Here is a 20678-nt window from a genome sequence, read left to right on the forward strand (position 1 = left end):
TAAACATACGAACATGTGAATGATTTTTTAAATGTGATCTAATTCTGGGTTTTATTTAATTGACCAAACTAAGTAATAATTTTAATTAGCAATTTTATGATGTTTGTGTGTCTATATTTTTCTTGACTGTACACCGCCTTGAGTCCTACGGGAGAAAGGCGGTATAGAAATATAATAAATAAGTAAATAAATAAGTCCAGACAGAGGTAACATGAAGTACAGATTGGAGGTCACATGAACAGCAGTCATGGAGTGGAATAGGACTTTTCGGCTCGGTCTCTTTCCCTTGCTTGTTTTGCCTCGAGGTTTTCCCCTCTGGGTTATTAGCCACAAACTTTTCTCCTCGGCTGGCCCTCCCCCAGTCTTTTGCCCCGGGACAACAGCCACGGCCACTCCCTCCCAGGCACTTCGGCACAGCCCATACACAGAAGGAGGTTTCATCCTAGGTTTTTCGACACCTGGGACAGTTAGGGCCCAAGAAATCAGCTAGAGGGGGAAGGAAGGAAGGAAGGAACGGCCTTGGTGAAATGGGAGGGAGAAGGAGGTTGGGACTTCCACCTCTGGCTTTTTTTCCAAGAGAAGGAAGAACCCTTTTCAGGCCAGATATCCAAATCGATAACTAATGACAATTAATAATTTACGGCATTGATTCCCCCCCACCCCCCAAAAAAGAAGGGCAATGTTGGCAAACATCCCATTCAAGATTTAGAAAAGAAAAAAAGGAAATTGTAAAAGTGCTCCGTTCCCACCCCCTCCTGTTCCCCCTGTTCAAAGGAAAGCAGTCCTGATTTTTTATTTTTTTTTTGCAAGGGGAAGAGTTAGTTGCAATTAATTTCTTAACCAAAAACAACTTGTTTTTGTTCTTTTTCCTCCTGAGACGTTTGTGCAGATTTCAGGAGGGGGGGTGGGGATGGTGTGTGTGTGTTACAACTTGGCATACCAGCCATGATGTAGCCCAATGATGGCTAACCTTTTTGCCATTGTGTGCCAAAAGCACGGGTCACGTGGGGGATTGCGCACGTGTGTGCCCACACCCGTAATCCAATGCCCCCCCACGAATGCATGTGCAACCCCTCCATGCTCCCCCCGCTTTTGGCACGTGATGGCACGTGATGGCACGGTGGGCCTGGTAGGCCCACTTTTGCCCTCCCCAGGCTCCAGAACCTTTCTTGGAGCCTGGGGAGGGTGAAAACAGCCTTCCCCACCCACCAGAGGCCCTTCGGAGGCTGGAAACGGTCTGTTTCCTGACTTCCGGTGGACCCGGAAGGCCCAAAGATCAGCTGGCCAGTGCACATACGCGTGCTGGAGCTGAACTAGGGCAACACTCGCGTGCCCACAGATATGGCTCCGCTGCCACCTGTGGCACGCGTGCCATAGGTTCACCATCACCGTTCTAGCCCAATAAAAGATTTGTAAGAATCAGTGAGAATTCTTATACACTAAGAAAACCCATTAAGACATAAACTTTCACTGCCCAGACATGGGTGGATTAATTAACTGGTTCTTTAGTTGATTCTTCAGCAGACAAAATTGAGAATCTGTGGATGCAAGTTAAGACTTAATTTTAACCCTGTTGCTTCCCTCTGTATGGGGGGGGAGGGGAAATGAGGATAAACTGAGGTATGCCTCCAATCAATTGCATCCTTCCTGCATTAAGATCTAAATCCTTCATAAATCCTTTTCCTTCCGCCCCTTTTCCTCCAGGAATTGACACATAACTATCTCAAACTACCAGATCAATCCACACACCTTTTGTGCTGTTAATAGGGGACCAATTAGGTGGCCAGTTAGGAAGACAAAAGGAGAGAAAAAATAACAAAAGATAAACATTGCCAAGAAAGGAATCTGCCTGTTGCAGGAAGATGTAAAATCTAAGTTAGAGTTTTATTACTTGAGTTTTACAATGTAATTAGATTATATGACAAGAGTAATTAGAATACGAAGAACGAAGACTTTAGTGGGCATAAGAAAGGAGGCAGAATCATCTCATGCTTTGCAGAACTTGCACAAGGTGGGGTTGGCCAGTCTGGGGCTGGAGGTCCCTGTTGTCCCTCAAAACCAGTTGAGGGCTATTCTTTGACCTAAAGTGGCTTACCTGGCCAGGCAACCGGCTCAAATTTTAACACTGACACTAATGGTGAGTCCATCAAAACGAATCCACCAGTCATTTTTAGTTCAAACATTCTCCAGATATCCAGATTTTGGGTATCAAAATGGGGTCCCAGAGATGGTTCCATGTATGGAAACCAACCCAACCGCTTGAAGGAAGCCTCTTCTAAATCCACGAGAGCTCTTCATGTCACTACATCACCCATTCTTTGGTTTCCTCTGAAAGCTGGAAACGGGTGAAGTAGCTGTGAGAACAGCTCTACCTTTTGATGGGTTTTGCAGTCCACAACAGCCACCTGTTTAGGGAAAAAAAAATCATCTCTGCAGGAAGCATTCCCAAGAACCCAAGCCCCCCATCTCCATCCCTGCATATCTCCAAATGAACTTCCGCGGCCCTTGTAGAACAAGGGACTTGGCTCCATTCCTTTGTAGACTTTCTCCAGGGTTGGGGTGACAAAGCTGGAGAGCACCATCCTTAATGTCTGCTCAACCAGAGACATAAGGCTCCTCCATGGAGAAACAGAACCAGTTGGAGTCACAGTCCAGGACAATCTCATGGGATTGGAGATGTTTGCCTCATCACAAGGACGGGTTGCCAGGTGCTGAACCCCTCCTGCAGTGTCCTCCTGGGTGCTCTCTGGCTTGGTACTTTTCTTGCAGACATTTCATTACCAAACTTGGTAACATCCTCAGTGCCAAAAGGGAATTGGATTTGCTCTTATTTTTATATACGAGTCAATGGTTTCCCCTCTCAGTAGTGTGTGATTAAGCTGTTGTGTACTGTTAGCTTCTTTGTCTGCATTGGTAATTGCTTGATTGTCAATCTAATGTTAATCTTGGTGTTAATTTCTGTTCATATACTGTAGGTGCTGATTGCTGGCTAGGTGGTGTTCTAATCTTTTGTTTCCTTTTGGACTTTTTTTATTGTCTCTTTCGAATGGCATGCAGACGTTGTTTATCTCTGTGTCCCTGTTGATGGCCAATTTGTCTGAGTGCCAGGGCTCCAGGATTTCTCTGCCATTTCTTTCCCTTTGTTTGGTGGATTTGGCTTGATCTAACGATGCTCACAGCTTCCCAATTGAAACTATGGTTGAATCTATCCATGTATTGTGAAATTAAGGACTTTTCACCTTGTCTTCTGACTGATAGTTGGTGTTCATGGATGCGCTTTGCTTGTCTTCTGCCTGTTTATCTTACATAGTGGCTGTTGCAGTCCTTACAGTGTATGTTGTAGATGAATCCTGGTTCTCCTTCTGGGGCTGCTGGGTCTTTTGGTTTACTTAGGATGTTTCGTGGGGCTGTAGCTGGTTTGGACTTAATCTTGCTTTGATCTTGGCTTTTGGATAATGTGTCCAAGTTCTCCACACTGGATGTTCCTTTCCTTCTTCCCTACGCAATGATGACTTTCTAGATCTCTCCCTGTCTTCTACGGTCCATAGGATGCCTTGTGCTTCAAAGAGAAAAAAAATGGAGGAAGTCAACACTGTCATTTGCATGGGGTGGGGGCTGTTTCTTCTCGCCTCCCCTCAGCTCTCTCTTCCCCCCACTGCAACCTCCACAGGCACCAGAGGAAGCAGCCAAAGAAGAAGGAAGGATAACCCTCTCTGGACAAAGAGCTGCTGTTGGGGGCCTCCTCACTTCTCCCCCAGGCTTTCTTATGCCTCCAGCTTATCATGGCCAAGGACTCCCCTTCATGCTCGTCCTTCTCCCTCTCCCCTCCAATCCTTCCCATTTCTCCAGGGTGCCCCAACTCTTGCTCATGGCTCCTTCCCCATCTCTCTCTCTCTTCTCCTTGGAGCTGATGGGCCAGAGAGGCTGAGCTGAGCCAGATCTTCCGCTGCAGAGCAAGTCATCAGAGGAGCCCCAGGAAACCCATAATCCACACACGACAACTTTGGAAAAATTTAATTCCCCACCTCAACAACCCTGATGATCTTGATTCTTAGGTATATTCCAAGTCTGGAGTTTTGTTTCTTAAAATTCAGACTCACCTCTGATGTTATTTTAGTTTAGGGCAACCTCTGTGATTGCGTCTCATCTTCTGTATCGTCCGTAGAGGGAGAACGATTGATTTGTGGAAGAGGCACATTTTCCACTACATGACACAATTTTCTTCTGAGTCTCCTCCACTGCCGGTCTGCCAGATAGGAAAAAGAGCAGATAGCTAGTTTATTTCGGAGGGCAGCAGCTCCTGCCTGAGCTGGAGAAGGATTTATTCTGAACACTGAAGGAAGGAACCTGAACTGAATCACCATCAATTACTCTACCACAATGATGCTAAACCTCTTGGATTCTTGTTGCTGGTACAAGACAGAGGGTGTTCCCCACGGACTCTGGACTCAGACGTTCTTAATTCAACTGTCACAACATTTGTGACCCAATCTTAACCTAACCAGATCTAAGAACCATCAACTTTGGCTGATCTTGGAAGGCTAAGATGGGTCTGGCTGGGTTAGAGAATAGAGAATAGAGAATGAAATAAAATAGAAAATAGAATAGAATGGGGAATGGGGATAGGAGATAGGAAAATGGAATGGAATGGAATAGGCCTTGGAGCAGTGGTGAAATTCATTTTTTTTTTACTACTGGTTCTGTGGGCGTGACGTAGCTTAGTGGGTGTGGCAGCGGAAGGATACTACAAAATCTCCATTCCTTCCCCACTCTGGGACCAACCATAGGTGGTATTTGGTTACGTGGTATTCTCCGAACTACTCAAAATTTCTGCTACTGGTTCTCCAGAACCTGTCAGAACCTGCTGGATTTCACCCCTGCCTTGGAGGTCTCCGAACTACTCAGAGAAGCTCTGTCCCACCCACAGCAGCTCAGTCAACACAGAAGGACATGGGTTGGGTCAGTGGATGACTTTGTTTCACTTACATGTTAGGAAGAAAATCAGGATGAGGCTCAACATCATGATAGGCACAATTCCCACAGTGGCCACAATTTCAGAAAGAATCCGCCGTACTCTAGCTGAAAAAGGAGAAACATGGTTTCTATTAGACAGGTGCTGAGTTCCCTGAAGTGGAGATGCTGATCAAGGGAAGCCTTTCCCAAGCTGCTCTGGCCTCCAGGAAGTGCCCCCACCTGGAGGAAGTCCCTCCCCTCCAAAGGTGCAGAGGGCCCAGGGGCTTCAGCCCAGGCAAAGATCAGGTGAAGCAAATGCATCAAACTGATCCCCCCCCCCAGTTCACCTGAAGATAAATGGAGGGAGAAGGAAGCAGGTGCGGATTGCAATCATTCGAATATTATAGTTTTGCAAAAAAGAATAGCTCTGAAGTAGCTGACAAAAGAACAGCCTCCCCTGCTGAAAGGGGCACTGAAGGACCGGATGCAACTTGTCCCATCAGATAATTCTGCCAGAAAGTGGACTTCCGGTTTGCTCCTCGTCGCTGCCAGACGGTCCCTTGGGACCGCCAGCCCCATCGCCTGTAAAGAGCTGCCTTTACAACGGAAAGGCGGCTCGAAAAACTCCATTTCCATGAGGAAATGTGAGATAGAGCCGGCGAGGGCAGGTAGAGCTCTTTGCGAAGCCCCAAAAGTTTTTTTTTTTACTTTTGGGGACGAAGCAGATGAGGCTCCCTATTTCCCCCGCCGCCTCTCCGGGCTTTGGGAGACCTCTGCCTTTTTGCAGAGCCAGGCGACGAGAACAAGCCTATTAAAGAAAACTAACAGATGAATTAAAGAGGATGAGATCTGGACCTGTGACCCTGAATCGCAAGTATTTTCATTTATTTAAAAAAAAAAGTTACTGAAGAAGGAAAAAAGAATTTTTAAAATGGCGACTGCCGAGGCTTGAGAAAGGGCTGAAAGGGAAAGTCCTTCCGTTTCTTAATAAGCTACAAAGTAGCGGAATAAACACTGCTGGCTACAACTGAAGAAAAAGCTCTACTTTTATGTCTTCTTTTTCCTGGAGATCTGATATTGATCCTGTTTGGAAAGAAGCTTTTTTTCTCTTTCTTTGCTTTTCTTTTCTTTTTTAAGAGAGTTTGTCTGTGTGGAAATATGGCATTTAGACTTACAAAGCCAGACAAACAAGCAGTGGGGGGGGATTCCCCCATCTATAAACTACATGAACAAGTTCTAAACTTACAGACTCAGAAAACTGATTTTAATATAATTGAATTTCTCTTGGAGGAGATTGTAAGAAGGGATGAGATTGTGAATCAGAACTTTGAAAAATTTAAGCAGGAAATTAAAGAAATGGTGCAGTTAAAGTTTGATACTTTGCAACGAAAGATTGTAAAAGTGACTAATGGTTTTTCAGAAATTGTTATGAAGTTGGGTACAAATATTGATTTATTAGAGTCTAAAATGGAGGAAATTGAGGATAATTTGGACAATAAAATACAAAGAACTGAAAATGATTTGATAAACATTCAAGATAATAGCTTAGAAGAAAAACTTAAAATGGAAGTTGATCATAAGACTTGTAATGCAGAAAATATTAAACAACGGATTGAAAAAGAAGTTTTAATGATGCAATATAATCTCACAGAATATGCGATTAGATTGAGAGGATTACAGGAAAACAACAGAGATGACTTAAGGAAAATATCTTCTGAAATTCTGGCTGGGATCTTAAAGGTTCACCCTGAGGAAGTATTTTGTAGGATTGACAGAGTCTATAGAATAAATTCTTGGATTGCAAAGCAAAGGCAACTGCCTAGAGATGTGGTGATTTATTTTACAGATAAAGAAATAAGAAATAATATTGTGCAAAAATCTTTTAATTCTACTTTGCAATTGTTTGGAAGAAAGATTTGGATATATAAAGAGTTACCGCCTAAGATGTTATTGGAAAGAAAGAAATTTGGTTTTCTGGTGACTGAGCTTAAAAAACGAAATATTTTATTTAGGTGGACGTGCCAGTTGGTATAATATTGAGATATCAAGGAGAAAGATACCAATTAAATACTGTTGAAAAAGCGGAAGAATTTCACCAAAAATTTTTGAAAATGAGTTCAACATTTTTATGCACAACCCAGATAAGCAGAAGGAGTTGGAAATAAAGGAAAAATATCGAGTTACAGAGGCTTCTGTAGATGAATCACCTTTGGATTCTTTAGATACCTCAGCTGGATTATCTATAAATAAGAGAGATGTGGCATCGGACTCTAACGTGATGATTCATCAAGTTACAGACAAGCATGGAAATCAATTAGTTGATACACAACTTATAGAAAAGAAACATGAATCACAAAAGCAAAACCAAGAAGATCAAGTTATAAATCAGAACGAAAACCGATCAGTCGACATACAATTTGTAGAAAGGAAATTAGGATGAAGATCAAACCCACAAAAAGTCAAGAAAAAAAAGAAATAGATCTTACAAAAACAAAAATTTCTAAATTAGGCAACAGTGATGCCAGTTATTTAAAAGATGACCAAATACATGAAAAGATAGTTGAGGCGAAGTATTGGTTAATATTATCCTGAGGCGAGTGACAGACCTCTGCAATGCCGTAATTTTGGGATGTGAAAAGGGCCTTAAATTGTTGGATTGGAATTATCTATTTTGGATTTTTTTGATAAATGTATTATGTTTATGCTGAGCTATATGGCAAGAGAGAAGAAGTCACAGGGGGATGGGTGGTGAGGGGGGGTTAGGGAGAAGGGGGGGAGAAAAAAGGGGGAAAAATTTGTATTTGAAAAACTTTTTCAATAAAAAAAAAAAAGAAGATAATTCTGCCAGAAAGCAAAACAGTTTCCTATCTCTCAATCTCTTCCATCTCCGTATGGTATCATATTTTCCTACCTCTGTTCTCAAGTGTCCACTTCCAACTCCCCTCTCAATCATCTCTTCTTTACCATCACGAAACACAACCCTAAATCCTCTCCTTTCCCTCTGGAAAGTTTAAATGACATAGCCCAAAACTATCCAACATTGATGACCAGCCTACTTCTACATTTTTTAAAATTTACTTTATTTATTTAATAAACATATATGCTGCCCATCTCACCAAGACCTAATGTGTCACAGCTGCTCAATCTCTCACCTGTTTCCTCCTTCCAAGCCAACACCAAGGACTCCTAAATTCCCTCCTTTCCCTCTGGAAATTTTAGATGACAGCATCCAACACTGATGAACAACCTACTGCTTCATTGATGTTTATTTACTTTATTCATTTAATAAATTTATATGCCACCCATCTGACCGAGAGGTGCCATTTTGTAACTTCTCAATGTCTCACCTGTTTCTTCCTTCAAGACCAAGCCCTCGTGCTCCAGGTGACATCGAAAATGGTTCCTGTCCTTGGGGTCGATCTCAATGCTGATCCAGACATAATAGGTCCCATCCGAGTTGGGGGCCACGTTCCTATGGAGGCTCTCGTACTTGCAAGCCTCTCCATCCCTCATCCAGATGGCCTGGATCTCCCTGGGGTAGAAGCCAAAGGCATGGCAGATGAGGACCTCCAGGCTGTCATTCACCACCTTACAAGTCACCTTCCCCTCTGGAAGCTCTGTAGAAACAGCAAAATCTGAGTTCCTGGGATTTAATATCTTCATTTGGTCATCCTCTCCCAATGCTCCCTCTCCTCTCCTGGATCTCTGGGATCCTCAAAGATGGAGGCATTGAACTCTTTAGCTTTATTTTTGAAAGGGACACATACCAAAATAATTGTCCTGCTTGGGGGCTGATTTGGTTTTCATATCCCACATTGAATTTGTTCAAATTCTTCCAGACGTTCCAGATGGAAATTCAGAAGAAATTCACCTTTTGGTTCAGCCCCAAACACAGGATGTGAGAATTAGACTTTCTTCTGTTTTGCCAGATTTCCTCATGGAAATGGATCTCAGCCTCCATCTCTTGAAAAACTTATTTTAGGGGGCATTGAAGGTGATTTCCCCTGCTGTCCTTCGGTAGTTTGATTTGGTAAATGCCCAGATCTCTTCCTGTCAGGCGTGTGAAGCCTGACTTCTCTGTGTTCAGCAGAAATATATGGGGTGTGTGTGTGTGTGGAGAAGAGGAAGCCCAGAAAACAAATTGTACAACCTGGGCCCATTTGGTCACTCACCTGTTTTCTTCAGAGACTCCGTCTGGTAGGGCAGGTATTTCTGCATCCTCTCAATGCACATCTCCTCAAGGTAGACCTTATTCCTCTGGGACCTCCATGGTTCATTGTCCCACTTCTCCTTGACCTTCTGGGCCTGGGGCTGAGCATCCCATCTGAGGATCTTGTTGTCGAAACTGATGAAGTCCATCCCATCATAGTTGTAGTGCAGAAACCCACCTTTGCTCCCGTCTTCCCTGAGTTCACAGCCCAAAATCGCCTGCCAGGTGTGAAGCCCTGAAAGATGGGGTAGGAATAGTCCAGAGTTCCTCTCCCCTGGAGACCCCACCCTTGACTCAAATCTTTCCTTCCATCCCACCAGCTGAGCCTGAAGCTGAAATACTTTGGCCACCAGATGAGAAGAGGGAACTCCTTGGAAAAGACCCGGATGTTGGGAAAGGCGGAAGGAGAAAGGAGAAGGGGACGGCAGAGGATGAGATGCTTAGACAGGATCATCGATGCAATGAAAGGGGTGAAAATGGATCTTTCCTCCCCTCTTTCTTACGGGGGCGGAGGGGGAGATCTCTTTTGTGATCAAGGACTGAACTTAATCTCTTGAGATGGGACCAGATCATGAAGACCATGAGAGAGATCTTGGAGGGGGGAAGGATCCTTTCTTTCCTTTACAGGAAAGGATCTCTCACCGTTATGCCCTTTGCAGCCATTGGTGGTCAAATGAGATTTTCCTTTCCAAATCATGTCACCCATCCAAGCCTCCAGGCACCCACTTTCTATTCTTTGCCTGCTTTGGAGGGTCTCAGTCATCCAGATCAGGGTTGCCCCAAAGCTGCTTTTTCTGAAACTTTGGGACCTTTGGAAAAAGCACCTTTGGGATTTTGCCTGCTTCCCTCTTCTGATGATTACGGTGACAAGAGGCACAAAGGGAGATTAGAGGGAGAATTTGGGGCTTGAGGGCAAATCTGCCTCTGCTTACCTTCAGTCTGGTTGCTGAAATTTGATAGCCACTCCAGGTCAGTCCTGAACACCCTTTCAAGGTCCACCAGGTTCTTCTTCTCCTCTGCTCCCATCCAGGGCACCAGAAGCTCCATCGCGTTGGTGTGGTGGTGGTTTCGAGCGATGGGCTGATCATCCAGGAGGATCACAGAGAAGAACTGGAACCGGCTGGATTCTGACACCCTCCGATAGGAATAGCGCAGGGAGTGCCTGGGGGAGCCTGGAAAGAGAACAGGGTGAAGGGTAGAATTGAGGGGGGGGGGGCTCTGCAGCTCCGGCTCCTCCCTGGTGAGGGAGACCTCTGGGTTCACACAGCTGCTTGTGGAGCTGACCCCCACCTGACCCTACACACTGAAAGCCAAATCTGGCTCTAGGTTCTGCCTCAGTTTACCTTCCCAATAAGCAACTGAGTCGGAAGATCTGTCAGGTTTGCCTCCTTTCAGTACTCAAAACCCCCGACTCCATTTTCATAGAGAGAGGTACTTTTGCTGAGGATGAACTGAATGCAACCAAAGAAAATCAAGGTCTGAGGCAACGGGGGAGAAAATCACATATAGAAAGCATCCTTAAAACCCTCCCCCCCCAATGGCCCAGTCGGGATTATCCAATCCACATCCGCCCAAGGGGTCTTGTGGGGTGCAGCTTCCGATGGCTCACTTCCCCTCCCAACTCTCCAGACAGCTCCCCCCTCCCTCTGTTTCAATGGCAGCCGTAGCAAGCAAGTACTATAAAAGTACTGACAAGATCCCTTAAAGGAAGCTTATTAGGGGACCCTGATAAAGTGGGGTCTCTCTATGCAAAAGGGAGAGAGGACCTGAGCCCCCCGTTGCCCCCCCTTTTTTTATAGTGGACACAACAAAGAGGAAAGCTGATTGGACAGAATAAAAGCAACCTCCCCTTTGCATAGGAAATCGATTACACGTAGTCAAACATGTTACATATTTGTGCATTCCCACAATATCACACATGTTCCATGTTCCTTAAAATGAGGTCTGAGGTCAGAAGCCTGGATAGCTCTGCAGACAAGGCACTGTAATTTAACACCAGCTGTCTGTAATTAAAGTAAGTTCGAATCTTGCCAGGCTCAAGGTTGACTCAGCCTTCCATCCTTTCTAAGGTAGGTAAATTGAGGACCCAATTTGTGGGGGCAATAAGCTGACTTTGTATAAAATATACAAAAGTATGAAGGCTATTGCTGAGCACATTGTAAGCCGCCCTGAGTCTTCGGAGAAGGGCAGCATATAAATCAAATAAAAAAAAGGGGGGGCGTAAATGTAAAGGAAAAGGTGGTTTAGAGTTCAGGAAAGAGATAAACCAGATCCCAAGTTGTTCTAACAAACTTTTCTTATCTGGAGTTGGTCTCCAGCTTGTTTACCAGTTTAGGAATGGTGAAAGCTCATAAATGGGGCCATCATTTTAAAAGAGAGGAAATAAAGCAAATGAAGATACAAGCTAACCATGTTAGTTAACCAATAAGAAAACCCATGTCCTTTGCCCCTCAGTGCCCACTGCCCGGAGGACCAGCAGGGCAGAAGCTGCCTGTAGCTTCACAGCAGAGTACGGAGTATGGAGACTTCCAGGGCTGGGAAGCTCCACCACACGCAGAAAGACAAACTCATCCCGAGTTAGATACAGATACAGAGTAACAGCGGAAGGGAGGAGACTCCTCCACCCCCCGGGTTTTCACGCGTCCTGTGAACGCGACCTGAGGGTATTGGCCAAGTGGGGGCCGCGGGCAGAGCCGCCACCTCCTGAGCCCTTCAAGGCTGAGCCTTGGTAGTACAGTGGTCTAAAGCACCCTGTTATTAAGAACAGCTGCCTGCAATTACTGCAGGTTCGAATCTCGCCAAGGCTCAAGGTTGACTCAGCCTTCCATCCTTTCGAGGTAGGAAAAATGAGGACCCGGATTGTGGGGGCAATAAGCTGACTTTGTATAAATATACAAAAGTATGAAAGCTGTTGCTTAACGCATTGTAAGCCGCCCTGAGTCTCTGGAGAAGGGCGGCATATAAATTAAAAAAAAAAGGCGGCGTCCACATGTTCCCCATCTCATCAGGTAAAGGCGTCGGGGTTTGGGCTGTAGGGGTTGGCTAGTCTCAAGGCTGGGGATGTTGGGATTTGGAGTCCCTCCCCACAGCGGGCCGGCCCAGAGACTCCAAAGGAGGTGGAGGGGAGGGGGATCCATCCCTACGGCCGCCTCTCCAGCTGTGTCAGGCTTGGAAGACGATGGCCAGGAGAGCGACGTGCCGAGACTGCTCCGCTGCTGCCCAGCCTCCCCTTCCTTCCTCCGCGCTCAGGAAGGCCGGAGGGGGAGAGGCGGAGCCGGCCGTGGCTTCCCAATGCGGAGGGGAAGGGAAAGTGAAAGTGAAGGGAAAGGGAGCCTCTCAGGGGCTGAAGGGGGGAGAGAGACCCCCCCACCCCCGCCTGCCTCTCCGCCCCCTCGCCCCTCCTTCCCAAAACTCACCGCAGCGGCCCCCCGGCACCAAGGAGCCCAGCAGTCCCCAGAGGAGCAAGAGGGGCGCCCGTCGCAGCAGCATCGCCCCCTGGCCAGGCGCCCCTTCGTCCCTACGACCCAAGAGACCAGCATCCCCGACAGGGACAGCGACCGTGGCTTCCTCCCCCCCGCCCCAAACTCCGCTCAAGGTCTCCGCCTCGCCCGCCCGGGACGAAGCGCTCCTGCTCCCTTGGCCCTTCAGGGAGGAGGGGGGACCCTTTGCCCCCGCCTCCGAGGTCCGCCAATAGCAGCGCCGCTCCCTCGCTCCCCCTCCCCCCCGCCCCATTTCCCCTGAAGTTTCCACCCAGACTAAGTCCGCGGATCCGCCTCGGAGGAGAGGAAACGGCGCTGCTCTCTGCACATCCTCCGGCACTCTGGAAGGTCCGAGAGGCTGACCTCGCCCTCAACACGCAGAGACCCCCCCCCCACTCCCCCCTTAAAGTTCTCACCAGCCAGGTTCAGCATGCAAAGGACCGGATGGCGCCTGGTGCCTGAACGCAGAATGACAAGAGAGCCTCCATTCTCAGGAAGTGCAGCCTCTTCTGTGCCTTCTTCACAAGCATGTTACCATCCATAGTCCATGAGAGGTCCTCTGAGATATAAATGCCCAGAAATTTAAAACTCCCCTCCCTCTCCACCTCCTCACCATTCATGTACAATGGTAGATATTCCAGACCCTCTTCTAACTAAGCTAAACCAGCTACAGGTACCCAAACATACTTTTAAGTGGATCATAAGCTTCCTAACAGACAGGAAGCACCAGGTGAAGCTAAGCAGAACCACATCAGATACCTGTACAATTAGCCCAGGGGCCCCCCAAGGATGTCGGCTCTCTCCACTTCTCTTCTTTCTCTATACCAATGACTGCATCTCAAACGATCCAGCTGTTAAACTACTGAAGATTGCAGATGATACAAGAGTGATTGGTCTCATTCGAGACAACGATGAATCCGCATACAGACGGGAGGTTGAACAACTAGCCTCGTGGTGCGATCGGAACAATCTGGAACTGAACACACTCAAAACCATAGAATTGGTGGTGGATCTTAGGAGAAATTTTCCCATACTTCCACCTCTTACAATACTAGACAACACTAATATGGAATAATATGGAATAATGTGGAATAATATAGTAGTATATGGTAGTACAGTGGTTTAAAGCACCCTGTTATTAACACAGCTGCCTGCAATTACTGCAGGTTCGAATCTCACCAGGCTCAAGGTTGACTCAGCCTTCCATCCTTTCTAAGGTAGGTAAAATGAGGACCCAGATTGTGGGGGCAATAAGCTGACTTTGTATAAAATATACAAAAGGATGAAGGCTGTTGCTTAATGGTGGTAGATCTTAGGAGAAACCTTCCCATACTTCCACCTCTTACAATACTAGACAACACTAATATGGAATAATATGGAATAATGTGGAATAATATAGTAGTATATGGTAGTACAGTGGTTTAAAGCACCCTGTTATTAACACAGCCGCCTGCAATTACTGCAGGTTCGAATCTTACCAGGCTCAAGGTTGACTCAGCCTTCCATCCTTTCTAAGGTAGGTAAAATGAGGACCCAGATTGTGGGGGCAATAAGCTGACTTTGTATAAAATATACAAAAGTATGAAGGCTGTTGCTTAATGGTGGTAGATCTTAGGAGAAACCTTCCCATACTTCCACCTCTTACAATACCAGACAACACTAATATGGAATAACGTGGAATAATATAGAATAATATGAAAAAGGTGCAAGTATGTGACCTACTTTGTAAATGTGCATATTTGTAAGAAGCACCATTGTGAGCAGGATGTCACACAGCCATAACGGCAGGAAACCTGGCAGGAAACTTAGATGGGTTTGTACGGCACCTGTTACACGGGGCACCGGATATTTAGCTTCTATAATATAGCAACAAGGGGAGGGGGGCAGCTGAGATGAGGGGGCTGTCAGAACTGTAACCAGGAGGGAGAGAGTGACGTCCATTCATGACAATGGCTGCAACCTCCGCCCCCCTCTGAGCTCCACTGAAGTCCTTGCCTAATTCAAAATCTTCGGGTCCGCGAAGGGAGATTAAAATCAGCGCTGCCCCTTGGCTGCTTTCCGGAGTCCTGGAGGAAGAGAGAGGGGGGGGGTGTCCTATCCAGATGTTGCCCACCACACGCAACGATCCTCTAAAATTCTCCCCAGCCAAGTTCATCATCCAAACGATCTTGGACATCCTGGTTGTGTGAACGCAGCCTCCGGGACTCGCCGACCTCCTCCCGCCTCTCCCTCCCCCCCCCCGCCACAAGCTGTCTATTTCTTCTTGCGAAGCCCCTCCGAGAGACCCCCGTCCCAAAGGCGCTTCTGGAGATCTTTTGGCAGGATCTGGTTCTATCTTCCAGGTGCTGTTTCCCTTCTCAATTTCTCTGAGAACTCCGGAGATCCCACCCGTCATTCTAGAAGAAAATAAGAATTTTTCATTGGGTCTTCAGAGATAGCAGTTTCTTTGCAGCATAATCACTTTTTCCCCTCTTATTATTGAAATCTTTTCTTCTCCTGATCTGGTTTTTTCCCCTTCAGTGGCTTCTGTTCTTGCCTTTTCTCCTCTCCTTTCCTATGCTGCCCCCTCTCGGTTGAGTTCTTTTATTGCCCTGAAGCCACAATCTCTCCTGGGACCGAGAGAGGCTCGCCCGGGCCAACCCCCCCTTCCCCACAAGGCCTTCAGGGAGGGAGGGACTCACCATGAGGTCTAGCGGCTTCTCCCTGACTTAAATTGCAGAAAGGGACACCCAGGTATGCATGGACAGGGTGGGAGAAGAGAGGGAGAATGTGTTGGTGTGCATGTAAAGTCCTTTGTGCATGCTTGTTAAGCACACTCTGCTCCTCATCTCATGCTGGGTTGTTCCATCTCATGCAGGGAAGTGAAAGTCAGAGAGGAAGTGTGCATGTAAAGTACTGTGTGCAGGCGTGTCAGGCAAAATCTGTTAGTCATGCCACGCTGGATTGTTCCTTATTAGGCAGGTGCCAGATTTGAAAAGCCTTGATAGTACAGGGGTTTAATGCACCCTGTTATTAACACAGCTGCCTGCAATTTACTGCTGGTTCGAATCTCTCCAAGGCTCAAGGTTGACTCAGCCTTCCATCCTTTCTAAGGTAGGTGAAATGAGGACCCAGTTTGTGGGGGCAATAAGCTGACTTTGTATAAATATACAAAAGGATGAAGGCTATTGCTTAACGCATTGTAAGCCGCCCTGAGTCTCCAGAGAAGGGCGGCATATAAATCAAAAATTAAAAAAAAAAAAAAAAAAGAGAGAAACTGGAAAACAGGATGTTGGACCTGAAGAACCCCCTGAAGTGCTGGTTGTGACTGGGGCTGCCCCTGGACACTGTCTAGAGCGGTGCTTCTGAACCTTGACATATTTCAGCCCCGTAGACCAAAACTCCCAGAATTCCCCACCGAGAAAGGCTTGTCCCCTGTCCAGCGGTGAAATCCATTTTTTTTTTACTACTGGTTCTGTGAGAGTGGTTTGGTGGGCACGGTGTGGCTTGGTGGGCGTGGCAGGGGAAGGATGCTACAAAATAGAGCCCTGGTAGCACAGCAGACTAAAGCACTGTTATTAACATCAGCTGCCTGCAATTACTGCAAGTTCAAATCTCACCAGGCTCGAGGTTGACTCAGCCTTCCATCCTTTCCAAGGTAGGTAAAATGAGGACCCAGATTGTGGGGGCAATAAGCTGACTTTGTATAAAATATACAAAAGTATGAAAGCTGTTGCTTAATGCATTGTAAGCCGCCCTGAGTCTCCGGAGAAGGGCGGCATATAAATCAAATTAAAAAAAAAAAATTCTCCATTCTCTCCCCACTCTAGGGTCAGCCAGAGGTGGTATTTGCTGGTTCTCTGAACTGCTCAAAATTTCCACTGCCGGTTCTCCGGAGCCTGTCAGAACCTGCTGGATTTCACCCCTTGCCCCTCTCCCTTCTGGAAACACTCTGGTGAAATGGCAGTTGTGCAAACCAGCAAGTGTGGAAAGAGAGGAATTCTTACATGGAAGCCATGGAACATCAAAAAAGTAACGGCCTTTTCTTAGGGCCTGATCCCCTCCCCTCCAAACACTTACCCACACACACCCCAGTCACCCCCTTGCAACCATCATGTCCTCCAGGTACTTCAGACTATAAAAAAGCATTTCTTCTGATTCTCCATCCCCCCCAACAATCCTGTGAGGTAGGCAGAGGTGAGAGATACTCTTCCTGGGCTGAGGGTGGGCTTCCTACCTCCAGGAGAGAAACCGACGGTTGAGCAGTGGTGAAATCCATTTTTTTTACTACCGGTTCTGTGGGTGTGGCTTGGTGGGCGTGGTGTTGTGTGGCGGGCATGGTGTTGCTTGGTGGGCATGGCAGGGGAAGGATACTGCAAAATCTCCATTCCCATCCCACTCCTGGGGGAAGGATATTGCAAAATCTCCATTCCCACCCACTCCTTGGGGAAGGATATTGCAAAATCTCCATTCCCACCCACTCTGGGGCCAGCCAGAGGTGGTATTTGCCGGTTCTCTGAACTGCTCAAAATTTCCGCTACCGGTTCTCCAGAACCTGTCAGAACCTACTGGATTTCACCCCTGGCGTTGAGGCTCCCGGGGCGGCAACCAGGCGGATGCTCTGTGGCTCCCGGTTCCTACCCTGCAATAGCGGCATCTGCGTGGAAACGGAGGCTGCGGAGGGATGGAGAAACCTCCGCGCCGGGCAAGGAGGGAAAGAGCGCCCGGCTGGGCGTCGGAGTTGCGGGGAGGCTCAAAGCAGAGACGGAGGAGGCCGGAGAGAGCGAGCAAGGGTGGCCGGAGAGCCTGCGGGGAGTACGGGTCCCTCTCGGACCTTCAGGCTTTGGCCGCACTCGCCGGGAGTGGGAGTGACGGGACAGGATCTCTTCCCTCATCCCTCCCCCCTTGAAAAGTGTCTTTAAAGGTAAAGGTTCCCCTCGTACATATGTGCTAGTAGTTCCTGACTCTAGGGGGCGGCTTTCGAACGGCTAGGTTGGCAGAAGCTGGGACAAGTAACGGGAGCTCACTAGGGATTCGAACCGCTGAACTGCCGACCTTTCAATCAACAAGCTCGGGACATCTTAGCCACTGAGCCACCGCGTCCCTTTGAAAAGAATCCTACGTCAGGACAAATGGATCGATCCCTTTTTTTTAACAGGAGAGAGTTTGGCAGGTCGAATTGGTTGGGTAAATAAAGCAGGAAGGAGTTTGTAAATTGTGGAGCTGTTTTGCAAAAAAAAAAAAGGAGGAGACTTTTATTGTTGAAAAATATTCCTCAGTATTAAATTGGGGGTACCTATGTGGTGTCTGTTCTTTTCTTTTTATACACATTTTTTTTGTTTTGTTTTCTTGTTTCCTTTTGGGTTTAGTATTTTAACTTTCGCTATAAAATATAATTATTGGGGGGAATGTCTGAATATATCAATAAATCTTTTATTAGCACCAAAGGGACTCAATATTTTTGCTGCTTTTCCTGGAGGGGGGAGGGCCGAGGCTGCCCAGGTGCCAATAATTTTTTTTTTCTTTCCAAGAAGTTGGAGAGGGATCCGATTCTACCTGAGCGTTTCTCTTCCTCCAGGATGTCTCAACCTTCAAGCGGGAGACAAGCCCGATCTGGTTTAGATTCCAGGCCCAGGCGATGCCGATCAGGTGTTGTGTGGCCGAGGCTGAAGTGCACCTTCAGTCTTAGAAACTCATTTCTCAGCTCAGCCTACCTCACAGGGTTCTTGTGTGGAGAAACGGAAAGAAATGCTTTTTTAAAATACAGTTTTTTATTTTTTTTTATTTTTCAACATATAAACATTTTATCTTTCCTTAAACAGTGTGTCGTCTGGGTACAAATATCTCTTTCGACATTTACAACATCATTCACATTAATATTAAATCTCTAATCTTAAAAATTGCAACATATTAAGCAATGGAACATTATTAACCTATTATTCATTTTCTTTTCTTTTCTTTTTTTTTTTAAATTTGATTTATATGCCGCCCTTCTCCGGAGACTCAGGGAGGCTTACAATGCGCTAAGCAATAGCCTTCATCCTTTTGTATATTTATACAAAGTCAGCTTATTGCCCCCACAAACTGGGTCCTCAATTTACCTACCTTAGAAAGGATGGAAGGCTGAGTCAACCTTGAGCCTTGGCGAGATTCGAACCTGCAGTAATTGCAGGCAGCTGGTCTTAATAACCAGCTTAATAATAGAGTGCCTTAGACCACTGTACTACCAAGGCTCTTTCTTCTTAACACATCTTCTAAGAAAAACACAATACTAACATTAATCATAATTTTCTTCCTCATCATAATACTAACAATTATCATCTTGTTTATACCTCTATCTTAACATATTTTCTACTCTTCTTTAGTCTTCTTCCCTCGTTTTCAATTTCCCTTGTTTTCTCTAACCATTGATAAAATACTTCCCGTATTTTATAATATTCAGGTTGTTCTTTCTCTTTAATTACTAGCGTTAATCTATTCATTTCTGATGAAATATGAAATGGATGTTATAATACAATTTATGGAAATGATTTTAATGGGATGAAAATGCCATTGTTAAATGAATGATAAATGAGAATAATGATATAAAGATATATGTTAGATTGATAATACGAGAAATTAGAGAATTCGTAGTGATGAATATGAGATGAAGCACAAAAGATTTGTAACTGACCGACGCACTACTTGTAATTGGAATGGATGATGGATGTTTTTATATTTTGTTTAAAAATAAAAAATTTACTTCAAAAAAAAATCTATTCATTTCTGCACATTCTAATATTTTCCTAATCACCTTCTCATCAATCAGGAGCCTTGGTGGCGCAGCGGACTAAAGTGCTGTTAAGTAGCACTTAGCTGCCACAATTACTGCGAGTTCAAATCTCACCAGGCTCAAGGTTGACTCAGCCTTCCATCCTTCCGAGGTAGGTAAAATGAGGACCCGGATTGTGGGGGCAATAAGCTGACTTTGTATAAAAAAGAACACCATTTATGGGGGGCCCGAAAGCCCTACTAAGCAGGTATATACAAAAGTATGAAGGCTATTGCTTAACACATTGTAAGCCGCCCTGAGTCTCCGGAGAAGGGCGGCATATAAATCGAACCAATAAATAAATAAATAAATAATAGGAATCTCTTCACTCTTCCAGTGTTGTGCAAATACAATTCTAGCTGCAGTTAATACATGGATAATTAAATATACTGAAGGGAAACAATAATAAGGATATAATAAATAATGCTAGGATATGATATACTGGTATACTAGATTCTGTAACCATTAGGTTTTTGTAATACACATATGCCTTTGTATTTGTATCGCATATATTATGCCTTTATATTTGTATCTCCTGTAATAAACATATTCTGTTATTAGGCCTGTAATGTATCTGGTATTTGTCAAACATATGTCCCTGCCATTTGACCTGAACCCATATCAATCTTCTCCCTGTTTTTTTCTTGTGCCATCTAAGAGCATGGTACTATCTCAGTCTTAATTTATGTTGATCTGGATAGACTCCTACTTTCCAGGGCCAAGGGGCCTAAGTGGCCAATTGAGTAAACAAAGAAATGCTCAAGATGACTAATTGGGAAGTTTCTATTCCCCCTTGCAGGGCAACAAGGAATGCACGGGCCTGGATTGGGAGGCCAGAGTTGGGTACTAAGCTGACGTCTCTGAGGGTATAAAAGGACGCCATACCTTCCCCAAGGTGTGGCTATCTCCTCGCATGCATTGTATCTGAATGTTCTGGATATAGTTCCACCCAGTATTTTGTTTTTGGCCATAAATAAAATCTGCTTTTTTTGCAAGCCTCGTCTTGAGTCTCTCTCTCTGGCATTCTGGTGACTCAAGTGTATTTTGGGACCTTACAATACCTTCTCTTTATTATAAGTTTCAGGTAAAATCCCCAGCAAAAATATTTCTGGCTTTAACTCAATGCATTGTTTTATCATGCTCTCCAACCGTGTCTTTATTTTTGTCCAGTATTTTTTTTTGCTTCTGCACATGTCCACCACATATGATAGTAAGATGCAGGTATCTAGTGGCACTTCCAACATTT

At 45.6% G+C, this 20678-nt stretch overlaps 1 protein-coding gene across 1 annotated transcript; it reads right to left on the bottom strand.

Moving 5' to 3' along the window:
* Positions 1 to 1504: 1504 nt before the first annotated feature.
* LOC139311770 (zinc-alpha-2-glycoprotein-like) lies at positions 1505 to 12715 on the bottom strand. Its single transcript, XM_070936279.1, has 7 exons — positions 12580 to 12715; positions 10096 to 10335; positions 9126 to 9398; positions 8301 to 8570; positions 4987 to 5079; positions 4101 to 4246; positions 1505 to 3559 (listed from the first exon to the last, which is right to left on the bottom strand). The coding sequence occupies exons 1-6, from the start codon at positions 12650 to 12652 to the stop codon at positions 4119 to 4121; spliced, it is 1077 nt and encodes a 358-aa protein (XP_070792380.1). The 5' UTR covers positions 12653 to 12715; the 3' UTR covers positions 1505 to 3559; positions 4101 to 4118.
* Between the last annotated feature and the right edge of the window lie 7963 nt (positions 12716 to 20678).

This window comes from Pituophis catenifer, unplaced genomic scaffold, assembly GCF_029215685.1.
Source record: "Pituophis catenifer annectens isolate HBS135680 unplaced genomic scaffold, rPitCat1.0.hap2 SCAF_2, whole genome shotgun sequence".
Classification (NCBI taxonomy): domain Eukaryota; kingdom Metazoa; phylum Chordata; class Lepidosauria; order Squamata; family Colubridae; genus Pituophis; species Pituophis catenifer.